Genomic DNA, 23,030 nt, shown 5'->3' with positions numbered 1-23,030 from the left:
AACACTAGGAATTAAATTCTGAAGCATAATTTTTCTCTGAAGTCATGGTACTTCATATGCAACTCATTATTTAATGTATAAAATTAATCAGAATAACATATATATTACTCCTTGAACATCTGCAGTCAATTTCAAAGCCTGATATATGCACCTAATTATTATAGTATTATTTTTGCTAAAGTGGATAAAGCAAAGATATTTTAAAGAAAATACATACTTGAAAAGTAATTTATGTAAAGAGAAATCTTCAGCCTTTAACATGTACAGCTTTGAAATCCATATACTACATTGTCTCCTTTTCTAATTTTTCTATAGTGTGTATTTATATATGGTAACAATTCCACACCAGACATAATTCATCTCAGCTGCATGCAAAAATCTGTCTTTATGAAAAATACAGCCTAGTAAAGATCTGAAATTAAATGAGTACTCACTTGTTTAGTCTTTGTTTTTGTAATGGTGTCCGAAATGGGTTTCTTCCTCTCTTTAACAGCTGTTTTAGAAAACAGTTCTTCAAACTCATGATAATCTATGGAAGGCTCTTCAATTTTTTCCCACACAAGTGAAGCACTAGAATCTCTAAAGTTAAGCAAAAGACCTATGTAGGGCAATGTCAAACTAAATAAGGTCATAAATGGAGGAATTAAAATATAAAATAGTAGCAATTTAAAAGTTGTTGCCTAAATTCTACTAGCAGCATTTTGATAAGAACTACTTTTGATTCTTCCTCACACTGCTGGGTTTTCTTCTTTTTTCACATGTGATATGGTCAGGCTTATTTATGTTCACCCACTCTACATGCACAGGAATAAAAATAGGCTGTATATAGGCTATAAAACATAGAGACATGGACAGGAAGAGAAGTAGAAATAGACAGTTATTTACAGACCACCTGTGAGACAGTGGCAAGAACTTGAAAAGAAGGAATAAATTCATCATTAAATAACAGCAGATGGGTTTTAAAATTATTACTCAGAGATATAAGGAAAACATTTATAAAGAAACATTTTTCATGACCAATAATGATCTTTTACAAACAAAAACCCTAAAAAAAATCAACAGCTGAAACCAAGTCATATCAAAGTAAGGGCTATCAGAATCGCTTTATGCAAATAAATTGCAGATTGAATATGAGTCTGCTGGGTGTACTTCTAGGTCACAGAAGAAAGGAAAGAGAAGGATAGAATGCCTTCGGCATATGTTCATCTAGAAGGACGACACTACCAAAACTTGCAAACTGCTCAGAGAGAAACCAATGCTACTTTGAAATTAGAAGGGGAATCACAAATATGACATTTGAAAAAAACATTTCACAGAGCACTTGGTGGAACACCATAACCCTAGATCTCTGATCCACATGTGATATGTAGCCCCAAAGGACACTGAAAACGCTACCATCAAAGAGTTTCCATGTGAAAATAACATTTGAGCACTCTAAAGAAAACAGAAACCCTATTTAAATATCCAATTACACATAAAATCCTGTTTGCACCGATGTCCTCTCAAAGATCTACCTATCAGGAAAGACTTCTGTTAATGACAAATAACACTACCAAGACAGCCATAAAGCAAAACCACCACTCTACACAACTTTATGACTTACCTTTTACTGTGGAGTTGAATTCTTGTCCAGTAAAGAGGCTTCATTGGCCGAGAAGGCTCTATCACATGTTTCCTGCTCCCTTTCTCCTGATTCATCCCCATTGCAAATAAACCAGATGGTAACGGCGGAGGAAGAAAACCACAGCCCTGTGGGACTACTGGGTAGCTGCCGCCCTGGACTGGTGCTGGAAGGGGTGGTGCACTTCCAGGCAATGGTGGTGGGGCTGGAGGAGGCATCCCCAACCCAGGCAAAGGAGGGGGTGGTGGAGGAACACCAGCACCAGGCAGAGGAGGTGGAGGGGGCACTGCTACACCAGGCAGAGGTGGTGGAGGGGGTGGAGGGGGTACACCCACACCAGGCAGAGGTGGTGGAGGGGGTGGAGGGGGTACAGCTACACCAGGCAGAGGTGGTGGAGGGGGTGGAGGGGGTACACCCACACCAGGCAGAGGTGGTGGAGGGGGTGGAGGGGGTACACCCACACCAGGCAGAGGTGGTGGAGGGGGTGGAGGGGGTACACCCACACCAGGCAGAGGTGGTGGAGGGGGTACACCCACACCAGGCAGAGGGGGTGGAGGGGGTACACCCACACCAGGCAGAGGGGGTGGAGGGGGTACACCCACACCAGGCAGAGGGGGTGGTGGAGGAGGAGGGGGTGGAATGCCCCCTCCAGGCAGAGGTGGAGGAGGTGGTGGCAGTCCTGCTCCAGGAAGCAGTGGTGCTGGGGGTGGCAATCCCAGGCCAGGCAGAGGAGGAGGTGGAGGAGGTACACCAGCTCCAGGTAAAGGTGGTGGTGGAGGGGGAGGTGGGATACCCCAACCAGGCAGAGGAGATGGGACTCCTACTCCAGGCAAAGGTGGAGGGAATCCAGGACATGGGAGGAGAGAAGCTGGAGGCATCATTGGTATCTCTCCACTTGGCAAATGTGGAGGAGGAGGGAGAGGTGACATGGTGCCTGGGAATGAGTGGTCCAGGTGTGTCACTGCTGAGACAGCAGAAGGGAGTCCTGAGTCAGGCAGGGGTGGTGGCAGTGGTAATCCTGCCGCAGACATGGGAGTAGCAAAGGAATGGCCATGTGCTCCAGACAGCGGGGCAGCCTGTTCAGTCGCTGGCAGTGATGGGGGAATGCTACATGTGGGCTCTGGGGGCAAGGAAGGGGGATGTTCACGACAAGTTACATCTACAGTACTTAGAGGCTGATGGGAAACTGACATTTCAGTCTCTCCCTCAGATGCAAGGGACAAATCAGCTTTGGGTCCTGGAAGAGGTGACTGCGGTATATTCTGCACTGCTTGGCTTGCATCCAGTGGCACTGAGATGAGCTTCGGTGACAGAATTAAGGAGACTTCAGAACAAAATGTGGGCTGTAGTTCTAGAGCTGGCAATTTCTGAGTAGGCCCTTCACTTTTGCCCCCTTCTAAATGCAGTGCCGGGGGTGGCTGTGGCAGTGCACTGGCTGAAGGCATTGTATGTGTTAAATAATCCTCTGTTGGTGACGTCTGTACAGATCTGGCCTGTGACACAGTCCTGGGTGTGGTCTCCTCTTCATTCCTTTGAAGAGTCACACTGCTGAGCTCCCCAGAGTCTGCATGTGCGTGCTCATTTTCCTGCTCCCTCCCAGCAGTCTGTACCTCTGTGGCAGGAAACTGTTTCTCTAGTTCTGCAATTTTTGTCCTCAGATCCTCAATAGTTTGCTCAAGTTGTTGGATGACACTGGCACGCTCCTCAGACTTCACCTCAAAATCATCCTTTCAAAGAAAACAAATAATAAACTCAAAAGAGGATAACATTCATCACCATATAAAAATTGAATTTAGATTAAGAATACTGCTATTCCAGAGGTTCAAAAATAAGCTAGTTATATCAACGCTTTAAAAAGCGAGGAATCATTTTGGCTAGCTACATTTTAAGTAGGAAAAAGACAGTTTTGGAAAATTATTTACTTCAGTATGACACTCCCTTCGTCAGTGCAAACATATTTTAGACTGTGATTATACTTGTCAAAAGCAAAAAAATCAGTAGCACTCCCTCCCTTCCTGCAAATAACCTGACTGAGAAAACATCCAACTGCTGAGCACAAGTACTGCAAAAGCACTTGCCTACACGCGGATGTGAAGATATGGTGGTGGGAGGGCTCAGCATTACTTTAATTCTCTTAACTGAAAAAATTTTAAGTGTTTTTTTAAAGGGATGCACCATGCATAACAGACTCAACACAGTATTGACTGCTGCATTTCACTATACAACTCAATAATACAACACAGATCAAGAATGCAGAACAATACACATGCCATCTTTTGGAAAACACCTAAATCTCAGAACAGAATAATTATGCTTTTCTCCAGCCAGTATGACTAGGGAAGAAAAGAAGCAAGAAAAAGCTAAGGGAGGACTTTCATCCTACCTCAAATTTATAACTCCTTTGCCAAGTGGCAGACTATGATAGGAAAGACCTGGCTGGAATGATTATTCTCTGTTTGACAGGTTTCACTTTTTTATCTCTTTTTCTAAAGCATCAGATCCTACTTTCTGTAGACTGAGTAGAGGAACCATTAACCTTAAAGGCACATTAATACCTACATTTCTAAAAAAAACCTGTAACAAACTGGACTACATTGAATAGATATGTGTTTTTGTCCAAACCCGCCAGTAGAAGCAATCTTGTCCAAAAATAGCCATTTGTGCTTATTCAGGATTGATGAACAAGAGATAGACATGCCCTTACAACAAAAACTCTTCTAATAAATAAATTATTTTCTAGTTGCATACATTTAATTTTTTGGCGCTTTTTTTTTTCTCTTTCAATTTAAAATTAGCCAGCACTTCAAGTATTTAGTTGAATTAATTTGGTCATGCAACAGGTTTCACAAGTTGTTACAGCAAAATTTGTTTAGTGCCTTTTTATTCCTTTTTACCAAATCATATGCTTCTCAGATGAGACCGTAAGCTTGCTTAATAGGAAATATTTCAAATATTCAGCTTATAGATTTTGTAAAGAACCATACAAAAAAACATACAATACTTAATATACCAATTGCCTTGATTTGTTTCAGGAAAATATTTTTCTCATCTCTTGACACATGAAACTATTAAAAGTTTTTGTTTTTTTTTCTGGAAAAGAAAGTCATAACTTCCAGCTGGGGATTATTAATAAAATATAATGTTCAATAATACATAAAAAATGCTTCTGCACAGAATTAGTTTTCAGACATAAAAATTCAATTTCTTATTTACCTTAGAATTTCTTAGTTGTCCTAAAGCAATCCCAAAAATAAAACAGCAACAACATTTAAACCAATTATTGCTTGATTTTGAAGTATCATTATCAAAAAACTTACAATCTCTTAGATTGTTTGAACTTTTTAGAACAGCAGTTTGAACCAAAGGTTGTGTATCACAACTAGGTCTCCCTGCCACAGGCTGACAAAAAATGTAAAACAGAGAATAGAGCATGAAAAAATGAACAGTAACGGAATTAACACAGACATAATAGCAAAAAGTATGATAAGGGAAAAAGGCTGAGAAAGACATTTCCATTACAAATTACTCATGATGCTTCAGTCCATCCAGGTTCCTTTAATAACTCAATACTGCATAGCAGCAACAGTTTTGTTGAAGAATTTCTTAATAAAAGGAGGAATACAATATTATTTATCCCTTTGTTTCATCTGCTCTTATCCCCCTACCAGTCACCTGCAAATACAATAAGGCCTATCAGTTCTTCAAAAGGCAACACTATCAAAGGAAATATGTTACTAGGATTATTGAGGCCACACACCAGTTTTCAGATGAGATCAAATCCAGTTTCCCAGACTGTAATTATCCTAAGCTCCCATTTTACACTGTAAAAACGCTCCATATGGGCTTTATAAGAGATAGAGTAAATTCATTTCTGCCATAAACAAACTGCAGCCAACAGGATTAAGCACAATATTCAATGGCTTTGAAGTGATTTTTCTTAAAAATGGCTGATCTCAGAACAGTTCACTGTTTTAAACACTCTTTTACTCGGGAGATTAGATTCAACTTTTAACAAGAAAAAGAAGTAATTCTTGAATACTGTAATACTACGTTAGCTGCAGGATAAACTTAGAATTCACTGTTCTACAAGACAATTTACCCTGCAGAAAATGAAATTTCTTTCAAGAGAAGAACTATTTTAAAAAGTTTTTTAAAAAACGAGCAATCCAATGAGATGAATTAGCGATTCAGACAAGAAATGAAAATGTACTGATGAGTTAAAGGGGCTGTTTAGCCATGCCCTAAGAAGCAGTGCTTCTGCTATTCTTGAAATACAGCATTTCAGACAAGCTAGTGACTTCCTATCATGTTATACCTAAGAATCACCAGCATATCCAGGTTTTCATAGAAACAGCATTAGTATGAACAAACAAGACTTTGATGTGAGTGAAGAGATATTTATCCAGAGGATATGATGTACTTAAATTTATTTGGTCTAAAAAATGAGGAAACCAAAAGCAAAACAAAACACAGCCCCCATATTTATGTGTTTCAGTAATTATTTTAGACAGCGATATTTTTCATTTAGATTTTTAAGATACCCTTAGAGAATTTTAATTGGATTTTTGCCTTTGTCCTCATTTAAAGTCAACCTCTAGAACTGAAAGGGCTTACCAAACAAATGTAAGTCACAGAATGCTTCCACTATCCTCAACAAAGAAGGAGATCAAAATTATATCTATCCAATCTGAAAATTCTACAATTTCTTTAGAGAATAAGCTAGAGAATACTTAAGTTTTCATACATGTAAAAGATGGTCAAAAGCTGTTTACAAGGACCAGAAGACTGAGATTAAAAAACCCACACATAATGAAAAGAAGTTTCATTTTCAATTCAGGGGACAACTCCACAGCAGAAACCTACAGGGTTTAAGAGAGATATGAGGAAACTCTGTCTTGCCTAGACTTCTTACCCAGGACCCAGGTACTGTGGAACAGTCTTCTTTCTGTAAAGAAAGAAAGAAAGGTGGAAGCTTAACCCTTGCTTTATCCTGGTGGCTCGAGTATGAAAGATTGAGCAGGAAAAAAACATTTCAGAGGTGTGGGGCTATAGAACAGTGCCCAGCATTTCTCAAACAGGCTGTACATGTTCCATGTGCAATGAGTTGGATGCTCAGTCTGGGACTGATCTCTTTGGGGTGCACTGATAGGATTGTTTGTACATGGATCTGGAAATATTTGCTTTACTGGCTAAAGGTTGTACACTTGGATCTGCACATGTACATTACATACAATTCATTCCAATCTTGTCAGGTTTTCCACATGTGCATTTCAGATGTCCAGCATAAAGCTGATCTATATAGATAGAACATGTCCAGGATCTTCAAACATGCAAGAGATCAGACTGCAGCTACCTCCTGCCACAGAGTTGAAAACCTAGTTTCTCAGATGAGTGACTGAAACCTATATATCCTTCTATAACGAAGTTTCCAGGCAGAAAAACCCCACATTTGTAAAAGTTAGCCCTAGTCTTATATGTATATATATGTATATATATGTATATATAGATATGTATGTACATTCGTCTATGTCTTTCTATCTCAGCTTTCATTCACTAACATGTTTTATAAACAGCCATAATGCATTTTTTTTAAATAAACATAATGACAGTTCTTATTGGTAATTTTGGCATATTTGAAAAATGAAGACATATTACAGTTTCGTTTTTAGAAGTTAATACCTTATACTATTACAAGTCAAAAAGTTGCATCACAATTTTGATAGTTTTCAGCAAGTTGTCACAGTGTCATGAAATTTCCTCTCTGGATGGAACTTATATTTGGATGATAGGATTATATTTGATTTGATTTCCTTTTTTTTTTTTAGCCAAAAAACTTTGAATTTTTAGTTTCTCCACATCAAAATTCATGAATCGGAGTCTGTGCTGCTGCCTATTTACAAGAACACAGAGGAAATAGAAATATACCGTTAAACACGATTAAGATGGCAAAAAGGCCCCTCAGGTCTTTTAGTAAGTGTGCCTGGGAGCACTTGGTGTTACCAGCAGTGCACAGGAACTTGGAAGGATGCTCTTTCCACTGCTCTATTAATAAATAAAGCCTCTTTTCTACGCGAAGTGAAACATTTTTGAACACACACGCTCACCGAATGGCACAAAGTAGAGCCACAGTAAGAATTTAATTCAGTCAGAGAAATGTGATTTCTATTCAGGTTTCTCTCTTTAAAGCTGTCTCATTTTCAAAGCTACTTCTTGCAACTGCAGATCAACCTTAAGAAAAGGAGACACAACATTTAGCAGGCATTTTTAGTGCTACAGTAATTGGCAAATGAGAAGTACTGGTGGAGACTTGATTGCATTCAAACAAAATAGCATCCATCTAATTAATTCTCACATTTCACTTAATCTCAAGGCCCATCGCAGCATTTTATTTTTACATCCGTAGAAGTTGAGTCAAAAGTTGGCAAACTTGCTGATAGCATGAGAGAGAATTACTGAAGGAATAGAATTAATATTAGATACTAGTTTGTTCCTCAGGCTACCTAATTAAATCTTTTTGAGAGAAACTTTTGCTATTCTGAAGTTGCACATATGAGAACAAGGGGTACATATTTTCATAATAGTCCATTTTTGTTCCTACAACTGCAAGGAAACAATGCAGAGCTCCCCAGTATAGCAATGAACAAGCAAGCCCTGAAACAAAATCAGTTTGGTGAATTGCCTTGCCCGAAGTCATAAAACTTCCTTGGTAAGTGTGAGCTACTGCCCACTCTGTGACACCTTGCAACAGATGAATTACAACAGGCTGCACTATGCTGGCAATGGACTAGGTAGCTCTTCCTGTTGTAAAGAGCTGGAACATCTCTAATCAACCTAGTGGTTTTGTAATGACCTATCATCTGTGACAAAACCTCCCCAAAACCACTACATGCCAAGATCAATAATTATTAAAATTCAAATAGTTCAAATACACAAACACAGAATCAACAGGGAACATACACTTTTGAAGAAAGATGCATGCATTGAAAATGCTGACTCGGAAAGCTGGAAAATAGAGCTTAGTTTCTTGAAGTTTCTGTTCCTGAAACAGCTTGAATTCCTTATCCCTGAGCTAAGCTTTTTTCAGAGGATAAGAGCTCAGTTCTTTACGGCACCCATTTTAATAAATAATCAACTTGAGATACATCAAAGATGGAAAGAGATTTCTCTTTTTAAGGTGTAACCCTTAACTTAGTTGGAAAACAACCTTAGGTTATCCCCAAGTTTTACTACGGTAGAAACTTCAAAAGAATTTTCATAGACTACAGACAAGACAAGGTAAAATAAAATCTCACAGAACCACTGACCACCCTAGGAGATCCACAGGAGCCGAGTTTAATTACTATAGTATTACACAGTATTACTTTAAACCTTCACAAATAACACTTGTGGAAGCTTAAGCCTCGCTTTATCCTGGTGTATCCTTGAGTATGAAAGAATCAGCTAGAAAAAAATACACCGAGAGCTGTATGGCTATAGAACAGTCCCCAGCATTTCTCAAACAGGTTGTGCATGTTCTATGTGCAATGAGCAATGATTATCCAGATTATCCTGATTATCCAGGCTGAAAAACCAACCAAAAAGTCCTTCTCAAATCTTGAAGGTTTCTGTCCTGGCCTAGATGAAATTTCATTATTCAAGAATTATGAAACAACACAGCAATAAATAAGACTTCAAAAAGGGTTTACCAATCCACACAGTTTAATTTAGCTCAGAAATTCATTTAACTGTTCTATCACTCATCCCGTGTAAAATAAGTATGTAAATGAGACTGGGTATTGAAAGAAAAGTTAAACTTTATTAATTTTAATATAATCTTATGTTGCCTGTTTCTGGTGTCTTATTTATTGTGCTGTGGATTGCAAAGAGACTGCGAGAGCAGATGAAAACATAACTAGAACCTAGCCACTTATGTCAGCAGTCCATAAGCAACAGGTAGCTTAAAAGTCACATTTCCTTAAAAGTTGAGATAAAAGCTGTCTGGATTTGTTCTCAATATTAGATTGCTTACTGAAATGCCTAACACATGATGAATTGCTTCCTTTCTTCTGTCACCTGTCTTTGTTCTAAAGTATTTCCACTGTGATACTAAAGTGTTCAGTTAGTTTTCCTGTGTATCCAGGCCAAGACATTTGAACATTACTGCATTGACATATTAGAGAAAGGTGTTAAACTTTTTCATACCAGATTTTTCCCTGATTTTCAATTCCACTTAAAACTGACCAGCAACCTCGAAAGCAGTCACTAATTAGTGCAAACTAATTCTATTATTATTTTGTGCCCTTTACATGCAACAGTTGTAAGCTTTTATGTTAGAAATAACAATATGGATTCTATGAGCCAAAATGTGAACACTAATATTTTAAATTTGAAGGGCTCAGAACACCTTTAGTCTCTAGTAGGGGAGATCAAGAAAGGGAATGATTTTCCAGATGAACTTTGCCACTTCCTGATAAGCAACTGCCCAGAGTATGATACTTCTACACAGTACTTGCCCTTTTCATCCAAGAGTTCAGCCAGACCACAAAATGGGAGGTTCACATGTTGCTTTTGCCTTAGGCCTCCAACAGGGAATAAGCAGCAAAAAATATCTGCAGTAAGAATAAATATTTGTAGATACACTGAAGCATGAGCCTACTACTCACAACAGAAAAGGTGTGAAGAAACAGAATGAGAGCCTTCACAAATGTATCCATGAAAATGCTGAAGGCAGGGGCCTGAAAGCCTCTCATCATCTTTAACCTTTTAAAAGCGTGAAAGCTATGTTAAAAACGAAGGTGTATCACTTGGAGTGAAAGAACCTTAATAAAAGCCAATTAAAATCAAGTAATCAAAAATGAACTTAGGTATTGAGAAGTTAAATCTTTCTGGCATCATGGGCTTTAGAAAAAAACAACTTGTATATTTAGAAAAAGCTGAATAATCTAAAAGAGTAATTACACATTCTGGAATATGTGAGTTAGTTTTCATGAATAGTTTCAAGCTTGTTCTCTATAGAATAAATACAAAGAAAAACAGGTATTCAAAATACAGAAAAGGAAAAAAGTGATTTTACGGCTTTTATTTATCCCAACTTAAGATGGAAAAAGTAATTTTATCTAAATATAAGTAGAAGATAAACTGGTTACTCTGCCTTGTATCCAAAGAGTAGAAATTATTCCTAGCCTTACTTTTAAGTTCTCATTCAGGTTTGGCAGTATGAAATAGTTTGAGGGTTTTGGGTTTTGGAGGGTTTTTTTTGTTTTTTTGTTTATAAATTAGTTAGGGTATTTCCAAGTTAAACAAATACTTATTTTTACTAAGAAAAGCATTTCTTATCTCCCTTCTACATAGAGGGTCCTGTGGAAAATCTCAGGATCTACACCACTGAAAGGTATCACCTGATATTTAGTGCCAAGAGAAATATAAGAAGAGCTTGAAACAGTTCTCACTTTTAAATGAATGAGGTCTCTCAAATACTTTAAGTCCACTTGCCAAATGAAATGTCCCGCTAGAAAAGTCATGACAAGTTTTCACATACTGATATGTACACACACACACACACAGTTTTTCAAACTGCTTTCCTGTATTTCATGTAATTTCTTCATCTGTTCACTTCAATTTCTGTGGAATTATTTTTTAAAAGGCTTGAAAAGTAAATACTATAGTACCAAAACTATTCTACATAATCCAGGTCTAGGATATTACCATTGAACAAAAAAATCTGTTTTCACTGCTCTCCAAAAGATGAGAGAAATTTCATATGTAAATAATGAAACTTACAGTACAAAAAATATTTTGGTATAAAAGGAGTTTACAGATTTTCATCTGAAATAGGATTTCTGATTAAGAGAATTTAAGAAAAAGAATGTATTTTAATAATTAATGAATACACCTCAAATTTTGCTCTAACCAGGAATGCATACATGGCATGATCACTACCTCAATTTATCTATTTTCATGAGCAAAAATAGTGAGGAGTCAGAAGATAAGAGAGAAAACAATTTAAAGAATTTTCAATAAGTATACAGCTAGCATGCATTTCTATTCACTGTTCCCTGAGGGAAGTTACAATACACTTATTATTTTACAAGAAACTCACTGTAAAAGGCAAGAGAAGAAATATATTAATGCTTAGAATCAAATACAGACAGAAAAGTGATCATTCTTTCTATACAGTCCCTATCCCATAGTTCTCCTTTTTGAAGGAGTGAGTCTCTCACATTATAGTCAAGGATTTAAAGTATTACCAAACAATTATTGTTAGAATAAATTATTTTCTCAGTTTTACTCATTCTCCTTTTCCCCATCACTTGTTGCCCAAACCCTAAGGTTGGTGCTATATTTCCAAGAATTTGTACCTAAAATGACAAAAAATCCCTGTCTTTTTCTAAGTATAAAGCATAATCAACAGACAAAAAGGAGAATTCCCATTATAATTAAAGGATGCAAAATCTATAGTATTACTATTTTTGTTGTTATTATTAATAAACATTCTCATAAAATCTGTGATGAAGCTGTGAAGTGAGATTAATCACAAGAACTTGACCCGGAGTTTTCTAAGAATTTTAATCAATGCCTGAAAGGACTTGAAATAGGATTAACTCACAGGAAATACAGGGTTTTAGAGCACACATTTTCATCTCTTTTAGCTGTTAACAAAACAATGCATCAGAAACAGATCAAGACTTACCATTTTACCACTGACTAGGCAAAGCAGGAAATACATATTACTATTACCTCATACCCATACTCAGAGATGAGCAAAGTCCTTTGAAAAACCACCAAATATCTAAGCTAACCTTGCTTGGAGGAGGGTGTTAGTGGAAAAGGGTTTGTACAACATGACCACCTTATGTCCACTCAACCCTGAACCATGCCATGATTTTTATGTGTTTCAGATCTATGATATATTGCTCTCTCAAAAATGGAAAAACAGAATAAAGAACCTTTGAAACTAAAATGAGCACAGAAGTAAAACTTCATTTTGACGTTAAGAACACAGATTAGAAAAAACAAATTTTAGCCTCACCATGACTAGGAGGAAGAGTGCAAAAATGTGTTATTGTAACTCCACTGAAAATAATAAAATGCATTGTTTCTTTTAAAAAGGCAAACACTGCCTTCAAGCAAAATAACAGAATTCAATCCAAGTATTGTGAAGTCTGGATATAATACAAAACACTAATGTTTGTTCTGAGAATTAACTGCTTACATTTTTCTACCGCACAGGAATGACATTCCATACTCCTGTATTTTCATTTAAATACATAGTCTGTGATTTATATTCGATATATATGTCAATTAGTTATGTCCAATGCAATTTTTTCCCTTTAATTTTCTTTAAACTTCAGCTTCATCAAAACTAAATAGAAAACGGGTTCACAATTGTGGTTGAAGAAACAAATTTCATCTTCAACAGAATATTGGCCTCTTTACTTAAATGATGGTAATTCACTGATAATTTGCTAATTATCACTTCAAAGGCAGTCATCCAGAAAGCTGGTAGACTAAACCAAATGTTTTCCTATAAATGGTTTAAAAACAAATAAACTAACTTAATAGTGACAGAACAGTGCTTTCTAAATATTTAGTGTTTTGAGGGGTTGGGAGGGTAGAGGATCTGCTTTGAGACAATCTCAGATTGCTAAATCTTGGTTAGATTAAACCAAGCGAGTAACTGTATGTACATTCTTAAGGCTAACTTATTAATTAGCAGAGAGCCACTCTTTTGACTGGGACAAAATAAATTCACATTCCCACTGCACGGCATCTGCAGGACCGCCCGGAATGATTTGCAAGCGCCTTGCAGTCCATTCAAAAATACTTAACTGCCATCTAGTGGCTGAGGAGGCAGACTTCTAAATAAGTACCTCCTTCCCTCGTTTCTAATATTTCTATTTGTCTTCTCATCCTTCTTTCATGGTCTAAGAAACCCAAACAGTATCAGATGACAGTACTTAATTACAAAGTGGCTACTAGCTGTTTAGGAAGCAGCACAGTCTCTCTGGAACAGACAGTCTCTGTTTAAACTATATTAAAGTCTCAACTCAGAGAATCTTACTTAATATTTCAAAATGTTCAGTTAATTTACCTGCTACAGTTTTAGAAAATAAATCATCTATTTGTGCTTGTAAGGCTTTCTGAAAACAAACAAAACAAAAAATCTGAAAGTGGCAGCACATTTGAACTGAAAAGTAACATCTAATAGTAAGAATCTAAGCATTCCATCAATAAAACTTGAAGTTTCTGCATAAAAATTATTTGTCATGAACACGGGCATAAAAGACTTGATTTGCCCTGGAATTCCACGAAGTTAAATTCCCCTTTACTTCCTGAGCAAAACGTTCTGCAATTCAGCAGTTCCTACGACTCTGACAGTAAAGTCTACTGCCAGGTTTATATCTCCTCGTTTCCTACAAACTTTGTTTCCTTTCTGTACGTTTCTGATAAAACGTCATTTACTCTGAATGCTAACAAGAAAACAGTATCCACATATGCTTCCTGAAGTTCATCTGCTTAAAGCTCAGATACCCCATTCTAACATTGGACCTTGAACTAGAATATAAATTCCTTCACAATCATATTACAAATCTGGGTTTATATTTTGCAAGATAAAAAACCCCAGATATATACCTCTGAATTTTCTGAACCTTTTGTTTTCTGAAATTTGGGTGTGCTGGCATGATTTTGCAGAAAGTTTACATTGATACAGTTCTTAAAAAAAGATACACAATTCTATTCACTATCATTTGATTCATATGGAAACATAAAATATTTGCTTCTATCATAATCCCTTATTTCCTCAATGAGAGAACTGTATATAGTAGATTCTTTTGATTATGTCATACTTTTTTTAATTGGCTTTTTTTTTTACCTAAGCATGTAACTTATATTTCCCTGCTAAAACCTAAGACTCTGGTAGTCATATCTTTATAGGAAAATAATTGTTTTAGAGTAACTGTTTATTGCTTCCTCAAGTCTTCTCTTCCCCCTTACAAAACATAACCTGTCAAATAGCAAAAGGATGTGAAGGGAATGACACTACTTCACCAGTTTTTCTTAATAAATATTTCAAGAAAGACCATGCAAAATCGGACAGTGTTAAAAGTGCCACAGTCACAGAACTGTTTGTGAGCCAACAGAGGATGAGTTCCCAATTTTCCTCAGGTTCCTGTTGAAGCCAGTGGTTCATTAGTCTTGTCTATAGTTGGTCTATGTGCTGATGAAAACCATGTAATACCAAAATAAAACAGGTTTTATACCAGACTACAAGTGTCATAACAGTCTAAAGCAGGTTTATAAAATCTCCCCTTTTTAAAGATTCTCTTTTGTATTTCACCATTTCAGATTAATCTTTCATCTACCTTCTTTATCTTACCTTCACCTATAAAGAATAATCTCTGAAATTTCTTTTAAGAGAGTTTTGGGCAGTATGCATGTTTCTGAGACAAATTCTAGCGGTGACATTTTATAATAATGAAAAGTAAATTCCAGTCCCACCAATGTTTTATACTTTCTAAACAGACTGATTATGTATTTATCTTAAAGGATTTCAGAACCTTTTTGCTTGTATTACTAAGTGTCAAAATTGGAACATTTCCAATATCACTAAACTATTGCCCTAAGGAATTATAATAAATCATAGTTAAAAACTAGCATAAGAAGAAAGGTCCCTGCTGAGAGAGGAATTACCAATAAAGTGGGGTGGTTAGGAATATTCTAAAGATACACTCCATGAATCTGTATTTATAAAGCAAAAAGTATCTTCAAGATGGCAAAACCTGGCTTGTAGTTTAGTTTTATAAGATTTGCATTATTTACCTATGATATAGCTGGAAAGTGCACCAACAGATTATGCAGTAGAAACTCATCTTCAGCACCTCAGAACTGGCAAAATTTTGTCTGGCTTTTAGTACTAGTGGAAGTACTTGAAACTCCAAAAAGGCATATAATTTTGGTTGAGGATTTGTTTGTTGGGTAAAATGTGGTGAACCAAACCAAATTAAGACGGAAACATTATGAGCATAAGAATTTTTTGATGACAAGCTTTTCTAACGTAAATATAGTTTAAATAGTCCGTGCAAACTATCTTATAGCCAAACTGCTAGAGACTGCAACAGCCTGACAAAACCTCCTCTCCTGAGGGAGGAGTATAGAGACCAGGCATGAAGTATTCATTATATCTGAATGCTGACAATTAAATAATTGTAACAAGCGCTTTATTTTTAAAATTGTGTGGTCCACAGAATAGACTTGCATCACAAATGATCAAGAATATAAATTTAAAATAATTTTATAATATGGTGATAAGACAATGTTTTTAAGTGCCTTTCAAACAACTTTAGGTTTCTGGCTCTGTGATGTCCCTCTACAAACCAAAGCCTAGTTTACATGTACTGTTTTACAATTATTCTTTTTTTCTTCAACTTTTTGCTAGTAACCTATTTTTACCTACCATATAAACAAAATCAAGTTACTCTGAAAAGTGAGTTAAAATGTAAGGAAAATTGCGAGGATAGTACAAGAGATCAGGGGTACAAACAGAACAGAAATTGGTTCTTGCACAAAGTTTGGCTGTTAAATTTAAAGATCAGGTTTGAATCTGGAGATTCTAAATTAGGGCACTCAATTTTTCTCTTCTTTCACTAAAGGAGTTAAGCCTAACAAAACTTTCTCTGTTTGTACTGGGAAGACTAAGCAGACATCACTGCTATTTGGCATTTCAAAAACAGGAATGGAAATGGCTGCCAATTTTTCTTCTTTTTCCACTGCTTAAACAATTCCTGTACTAAAAGCAAGAACACCCCCACACCCTCATTTTTTTAGCTGCAATTTAAAAAAATTAGATATTTTGTAAAAAACACTCTTAAAAAGTTTCAGGAATTATGCTGTAAAACATACAGACTGTATCTAATTTTGTGAAGATAAGGAAATGGAGAGGATATACATAAAGTAGCAGCTTCAAGTGACAAGAAAGTACAGAATCAACACTGTAGTACTTGTGCCTTTAATTTAAAATTATTCTGATTCTTTTAGTTAACTGTTTACCATAACAGATAATTTATCAACACATCATGTTACAGCTGTGTTTTGGCCAATAATCTTAGATTATATTAGTAGTATATCTTTTCCCAGAGAAAGGAGAGGGAAGAAGTCTGTAAGAAGACTTAGTTGATCAAGTCACATTTTAAACTAGAGCTCTCTCTCATTTATGTATGAAAAGAAAAAGAAAAAAATCATCTACTAGGCCACCTCAGCCAATGCTTCCTTTTTCAGAAATTAAAACTATAGACAGCAAAAGAGAGTAATCTCTAATAGAAACATATTCATCACTTAAAACATGTAAAAATAACACCAAGAATGATCTGATTGCAGTAAAGGATTTACCTACAAAGATGATGGCTATTCTACATTCTAGATGTTTTTATAGACTGATGTAGTTAAACACCGATGGATAGGTAAAATATGCTCAACTGCTTGGGACACTACAAAAATAATTTAAACACATGACAACATTTTATCCACATACATTTCCTCAAAAGAAAATACCTCCACTCTGATTTTTAAAATAAACCAGGATGATGATATAATACAGCAAAGGCTTGAAATTACTTTCTGCAAATGAGGTGATCCTGTCAGTTCTGCAGGTTATTGATGAATAATAGTACAGAATGGAAGAAGTCCATGTTACTGCCAGAAGAGATCACCACAGAGTAAGAGGGATGTGGATATCCTAAACACTAACAAATTGGACAACATACTCAGCTAGTTCTAAAAATAAAGGAAAGCTCCCAGCATAACTAAATGCCATTCAAGCGATCACGCAGTGCTCCAGAGCTCCTGGTTCAATTTCATTCTCATAGTAATTCTCATAATACTTTTTTTAGTAGGTGAAATAACTATGTATTCATAAACCTATTTTAATTAATTACATTTCCAATAAGAAAACCATTTATGGGTCATTTCTTGCAATGAATTCTAATACTAGAGACTGATTAAATATGCTTCTTACATGCAATAGTTTTCTGTAAGTATAAGGAAAAAGTGCTTTTCCACAATAAATACTGGAAACCATTGTTAGTGAGACCTGGGTGACTGGAATATGAAAATAGCATGAGAAAAATATATTTAGGTTAAACTTAAATTCCCGCAATGAAGAAGTATTTTGTAATATTATTTTAATTAATGAGCTGCAGTTTTTAATTGTTCCACATTATGAATGTAGAAGAATTTTGGTAACCAGCTAGAAGAACTCTTTAAAGTTGCTTGGCAATGCAAGCCATAAAGTTAATACACATACTCTCCCCATCCATGGCTCACGAAATACGTGATCAAGCCCAAATTAAATTTACAAGTCTAATGATGTATTTAATTACGCATTCCTTATTTTTCCCTGAAAAATCACTGACCATTTTCACAAATGCTGCTTGATACAGTGATGCTTGAATGGCCTTGTCACTAACACAAAAAGCCCCACAAATACCAAAAAAATTCTTAAACCTCACAACAAGCCACCCAGCAAACAAAACCAATCAAAAAAACACCCCATTAAAAAAAAAAATCCCGAAACAAACCCAAAGGGGAAAATGAGGGAAACAAGCTGGGAAACAGAGAAGGAAGAAAAGAGATTCCAAGAGCTTTTGGTCACTACTTGTTTCAAATCAAGATTTCAGAAATTATCCTTCCTTCTAATGACTTTCAGAACAACTGAATAGTGATATCTACAAGTTCCTGTTGAGGAAACAGAATTTGTAGTTTTTCAGCCCAATTAAACTGCACCGCCTTTAATGACTAATAGAACATGGATGTTGACATGCTAAAAAAATAAGACAGATTGTGTTTCTGAGGCATAAATCCAACCCAGAATGTCTCCATTGTCCCAGTATTACATTATCTCCTTTTTTAGTCCACTATGGCCCTCAAAACCTGTTCACATGCTACCACTGCTTTAAGCTTGAGGAGAGAGTCAGAAAAAAATCCCTGCTATTACTTACATGAACCTTTGTAGATTAGCTATTATAATAAGATCTTTTATAACTATTCCTTACTAAAGCCATCAGAGGGTTAACTTACATTTGAGTGGACAATAACATTTTGTAAGAATCACCTTCAGCAGGCAGGAACCTTCAATCCTTATGCCTAGATACACCATGGAGCATATAAAACAACCTCACTTTGGAATTTTTTCATACAGAACACAATGCTATTTCAAAAATGTCTGTAAAGAAATAGTGCTTTTTGCCCTCGTTTTAAAAAATGATAAAACATTTCTGTTAGAATCTTACCTGTGCCTGCCGAACACCACCTATGCATTGCTTCTCTGTTTCTGGGACTGTAGATTTCAACTCTGAATTTGAAAAGAAGATAGAGATTTTAAAATACTACAAATAAAACCATTGACCAATCTTTTGAAATACACATTAAGAAATTCATGAAATTAGTGTAAAATTAAAAAGGAAAGAATGTTAACTGTCCCACTTTCCAAGTTATCCCAAAAATTATCTGTCCTTAAAAACACGTTACTCTTGTCAACTGTTTTCCTTTCTTCCACTACCATCGAAATTTGAAAACTCCACAATTACATAGGTAGCAATATAGATCTTAAACACAGAGCAAAACATAAGACACTGCACAACTATATTCTATTTCTTATTTTAAAAACCAGATTACTTTTCTGACCTTAAAGAACCACACTGGGTCTCAGTTTCTTGCCCAATAGGAAATAATCAGAAAAAGGAAAGCAAACAAGCAAAAAAACTCCATGGCAGCTACACAGTACAAAGATCTTGAATCAGTATGGGAGCTACTGCTAATGATGTCTCTTTACTGATCATAGCCCAGGCATTTACACATAACAAGAACAGAACTATTTTTCTTACACCTGTGCAGAGACTATATATGTAGCATCTTTCCTATACGCTTAAAGGTACCAGTATTAAACAAGAAAATCTCTTGACCATTTGCAGAAAAAAATGAAGCAGCTGCGAACCAGAGCCTCTGGATTCATAATTCCTAGACATTTGGCCTCCTCACAGCTTTCTGACAATCCCAGCTTTTGGGAAGTGAGACATACAAGGAAGAGATTTCATTGCAAGTGTGAGTTAGGCCACAAGGCTTGAAAATTAACAGTGCACAACTTTTTTACCTGGATGTAGATAAGATGCTCCTGACAAGAAATAACTCATCATTTAGATTTTAGATTTCTCTGAATGAAATCTTAGTATCTCTTTGATCGTTGCTCACAACAGATTTATTCTATTTTCTAGTATTATATATTATATATGCACTGACAACGCTTAATATTTTCTGCTGTGCAAATTAGCACAACTACCTGCTTTACATAAAAGTACTTCAGAGAATAGGAACCAACCGCTCCTATGTATTGGTCAATATTTAACAATTTGACAGAATTATCTAGCTTATTTTTACCTCAGAAATGTTATCCTTCTAAAAAGGATTCTAAATATAAGCTGAAGAAGTCAGGGTGATCTGAGCAGTTAACTTTAACGTTAGCTAGATGAAATTTGGCCAATATAATGTATTCCAGCAAACTAACCATTTCTGCTAAGCAAAACAAAAGAAAACCCCCACTACCACCACAGTTAGAAAAAAAAGGTTTGGGGAAAGGAAAAAAGTGATGTTTGAGAAATGAAACTTTTCCTTTTGGCTAATTTTTTTTGTTTGGGGTTTTTTTTGTCTTTTTTGGTTTTTTAAGAGACTAACTTATATTTCAGGTTGTAAACCTATACTGATATTTAGTGGGCTGAGACCATTTCATTTTGCAGAAGTTGCATAGTCTTTGAATGTCTCCACAAGTGGTTAAACAGCCACATGTGAGACAGGATGACTGGGCTCTAGTGCCTGCTTACTTGCCTTTTCTGATATGTTAAATAGAATAGTGTCATCAGCAAAGAATTAAAATAACTGAATTTCAAATACCCTGCTGAGTTTAGATTCAGGCAATGTGCTGAGATGTGATAATGGTAGAGTGAAATGCCATAAGAAGAGACAGGAACAGATTTGGGTGTTCAAATAGAAAATCATTCCCATACACATTGATCTTACTGGTGATGTTGGCTCATTTCATCCTAAACTTTAACTGAATCCAGAACTGAAAAATGTTTTTAGCATAAGTACTTGCTGACTTGAACCTAAATTCATATTAGGTATTTCCAAATGCCCATTTTTAAATAAATAACCAACCTAAAAAATCCCCAAACAACAATAATCAACCTGACCAAACCCACTGCCCCAAAACCCCCAACCACTCTAATAGCCCTATTCACACATCCAGCAATGCTTCACATGATACAGAGCATACAGCAAGACTGTTAAATAAAAACTATACTAAACAGATGATTAACTACTTTGCTAATTTAGAATGGATTACCTAAAACCTTGCAGAATTTTGTCTTGCCTTAAAGTTTGAAGGCCTACTATTGTTCCAATTCTAATGTACATAATAAAAACAAAGATTCTATAAAAATGTCTTGTTGCATTCCTCTCTCAATCAATGCTTTTTTCTAAAATGCATGTTTTTGTTTATGAGCTACTGTTTCTAATGTTAATACATCTCTTTAATCCAAACAGCAATAATTCTATATAAAACAAAATACAGCTACACTGCACATAATAATTTAAACCTTTAAAAAAATTTTGTCCCCTACACACTGCAAAGGTGTAAATATACACTTTAGTTATTTTGTTACAAATTTTAAGGGAGGTGTTTATCCTCAGGTTTCACATCACTCACCTCCAGATTCTTCCAAATGGCAAGCATGTGAACAATTAAAGAAACTTAAATTATTAATCTGCCTGAGTTGTATTCAAAAGAATTATAATTTTTCCTTTTCCTCCATTCCCTACACTGAAAAAAATCACAACAAAATTTCAATAAACACATCTTAAGTACTACTTACATTGAACTTAGTAAAACCCCCAATTACACAATTTTAAACTTTATTTCTAATTATATTTCTTAATATTTTTGATCTTTTTTTTTGAGAGGGCAGTGGCTGACATCAGGAACAGACAAGTCCTGAGCACATTACATCCATGTAGTAGGTATAATAAACAGAAAAACATAGGATGGAAACCAAGCACATACAAAATGAATGCATTTAAAAATCATTATTGTCCTTTTGATGGAAATACACTTCTAAGTGCATCTTTACATTTCAAAATATTTTACATTATCTGCATTCTTCTAGATTTTAGAGAAACTAAACTCTTGTTGATTTACACCAACCACTGCTGGGCTAAAAGCTCAAAATAACCTAATTTGAAATTCACCCTTTTGTTTTTCTAGTGCACAGTATGTTCATAAATACTGTGATCACACATCCATTAGCTAAGTCCCCTAGCTGAGAAACACATCTCTTAGAGTAGATGGCAGTGAATTTTACCACATATGGAAGCACTTTCATTGAATGAACAAGAGATCATGGGTTAAAAACTGAACTAGCTCAACAGTCCAGCACAGCAGAGTTCCACACTCTGAATTGGATCAGTGAGATGGATGCAGAGATGTTTCCTTGATCTCCAATAGAATTCCTTTGGTAAAAGGCACAGCATAAACAGAATAATACATCAGTGTTGCATTTTTGTGGGCATCACTTGTTTTTCTTGTGAACACTGAAATAAGTGATACCAGTAAAAGTAAAAAGTTGCCATGGTAAAAGGTGTCCAAGCAAAAAATACTTTGCTCATGTTCCAGAGGAAGTGGCAGAAGTCCCAAAGAGAGCAAATCTGAAATTAACTGCACCCAAAGCCTACAAGTATTACAAAGAGATCTGTTGAAATAACAACTTAACTCCTCAAATCTGAGTAATGAAAAGGAGGAGTGCAAAGAAATGAAAATTTTGAGAATACTCAGTGGTTCTCCATGAAGGGCATAGGGATGAATGCAGTCTACAGTGTTGAGAGCTGCTGAATACTAACTAATTGAAAGCAAAGACTCCGGGAACCCATGGTATTTATGGATCAACACTACTAACAGAAAACAGGCTTGAAATCCCCTTCTAAATTTCCTTTCAACTACAAGGGAGGTTTTTTTCTTGTTTGGTTTTAATTTTCAGTGTAAACAAATTTCTTAAAGAGCATGAAGAAGATTGCAGAAATTTGGCTGGTAGCATAACCTCACAAATTTTAAGGTAAACTGAATTTGTAAACAAGACCTCATTTTATTTTTTCAGATACTCCTACTCCTCTGTCAGCTCAGGACTGCTGAATTTACAAAGGAATACCTTACACCACTAATAACTTTCAGTATAGCACTAGTCTGCTTCTGAAGTTTTACATATTTTTAAGAAGAAAAAAGAAGTCATATCTCATAGCTCTGAAGATATGCAAACTGGAAAAGAATAACAATCACAGCACCTGGCAAAATCCATTTCTCAACAGATGCCAGGTACACATCTTGGTTGCTAAC

The 23,030-nt window shown here is 35.8% G+C and overlaps 1 protein-coding gene across 2 annotated transcripts in view; it reads right to left on the bottom strand.

Annotated features, from left to right (window-relative positions):
- Positions 1 to 23,030, bottom strand: part of FMN2 (formin 2) — a 153,999-nt gene that overhangs the window by 101,202 nt on the left and 29,767 nt on the right. The window contains exons 4-7 of one of the 2 annotated variants that reach the window (XM_088161548.1): positions 18,886 to 18,947; positions 6,534 to 6,566; positions 1,604 to 3,348; positions 435 to 579 (exon numbers count right to left, since the gene is read on the bottom strand). In XM_088161548.1, the coding sequence (XP_088017674.1) occupies positions 435 to 579; positions 1,604 to 3,348; positions 6,534 to 6,566; positions 18,886 to 18,947 (1,985 nt within the window). The remainder of the gene's footprint in view (positions 1 to 434; positions 580 to 1,603; positions 3,349 to 6,533; positions 6,567 to 18,885; positions 18,948 to 23,030) is intronic. The other variant, XM_088161549.1, reaches the window with a different exon arrangement.

Source organism: Sturnus vulgaris, chromosome 3 (assembly GCF_052056855.1).
Source record: "Sturnus vulgaris isolate bStuVul1 chromosome 3, bStuVul1.hap1, whole genome shotgun sequence".
Taxonomy (NCBI): Eukaryota; Metazoa; Chordata; class Aves; order Passeriformes; family Sturnidae; genus Sturnus; species Sturnus vulgaris.
This window is presented reverse-complemented; position numbering and strand designations above follow the sequence as displayed.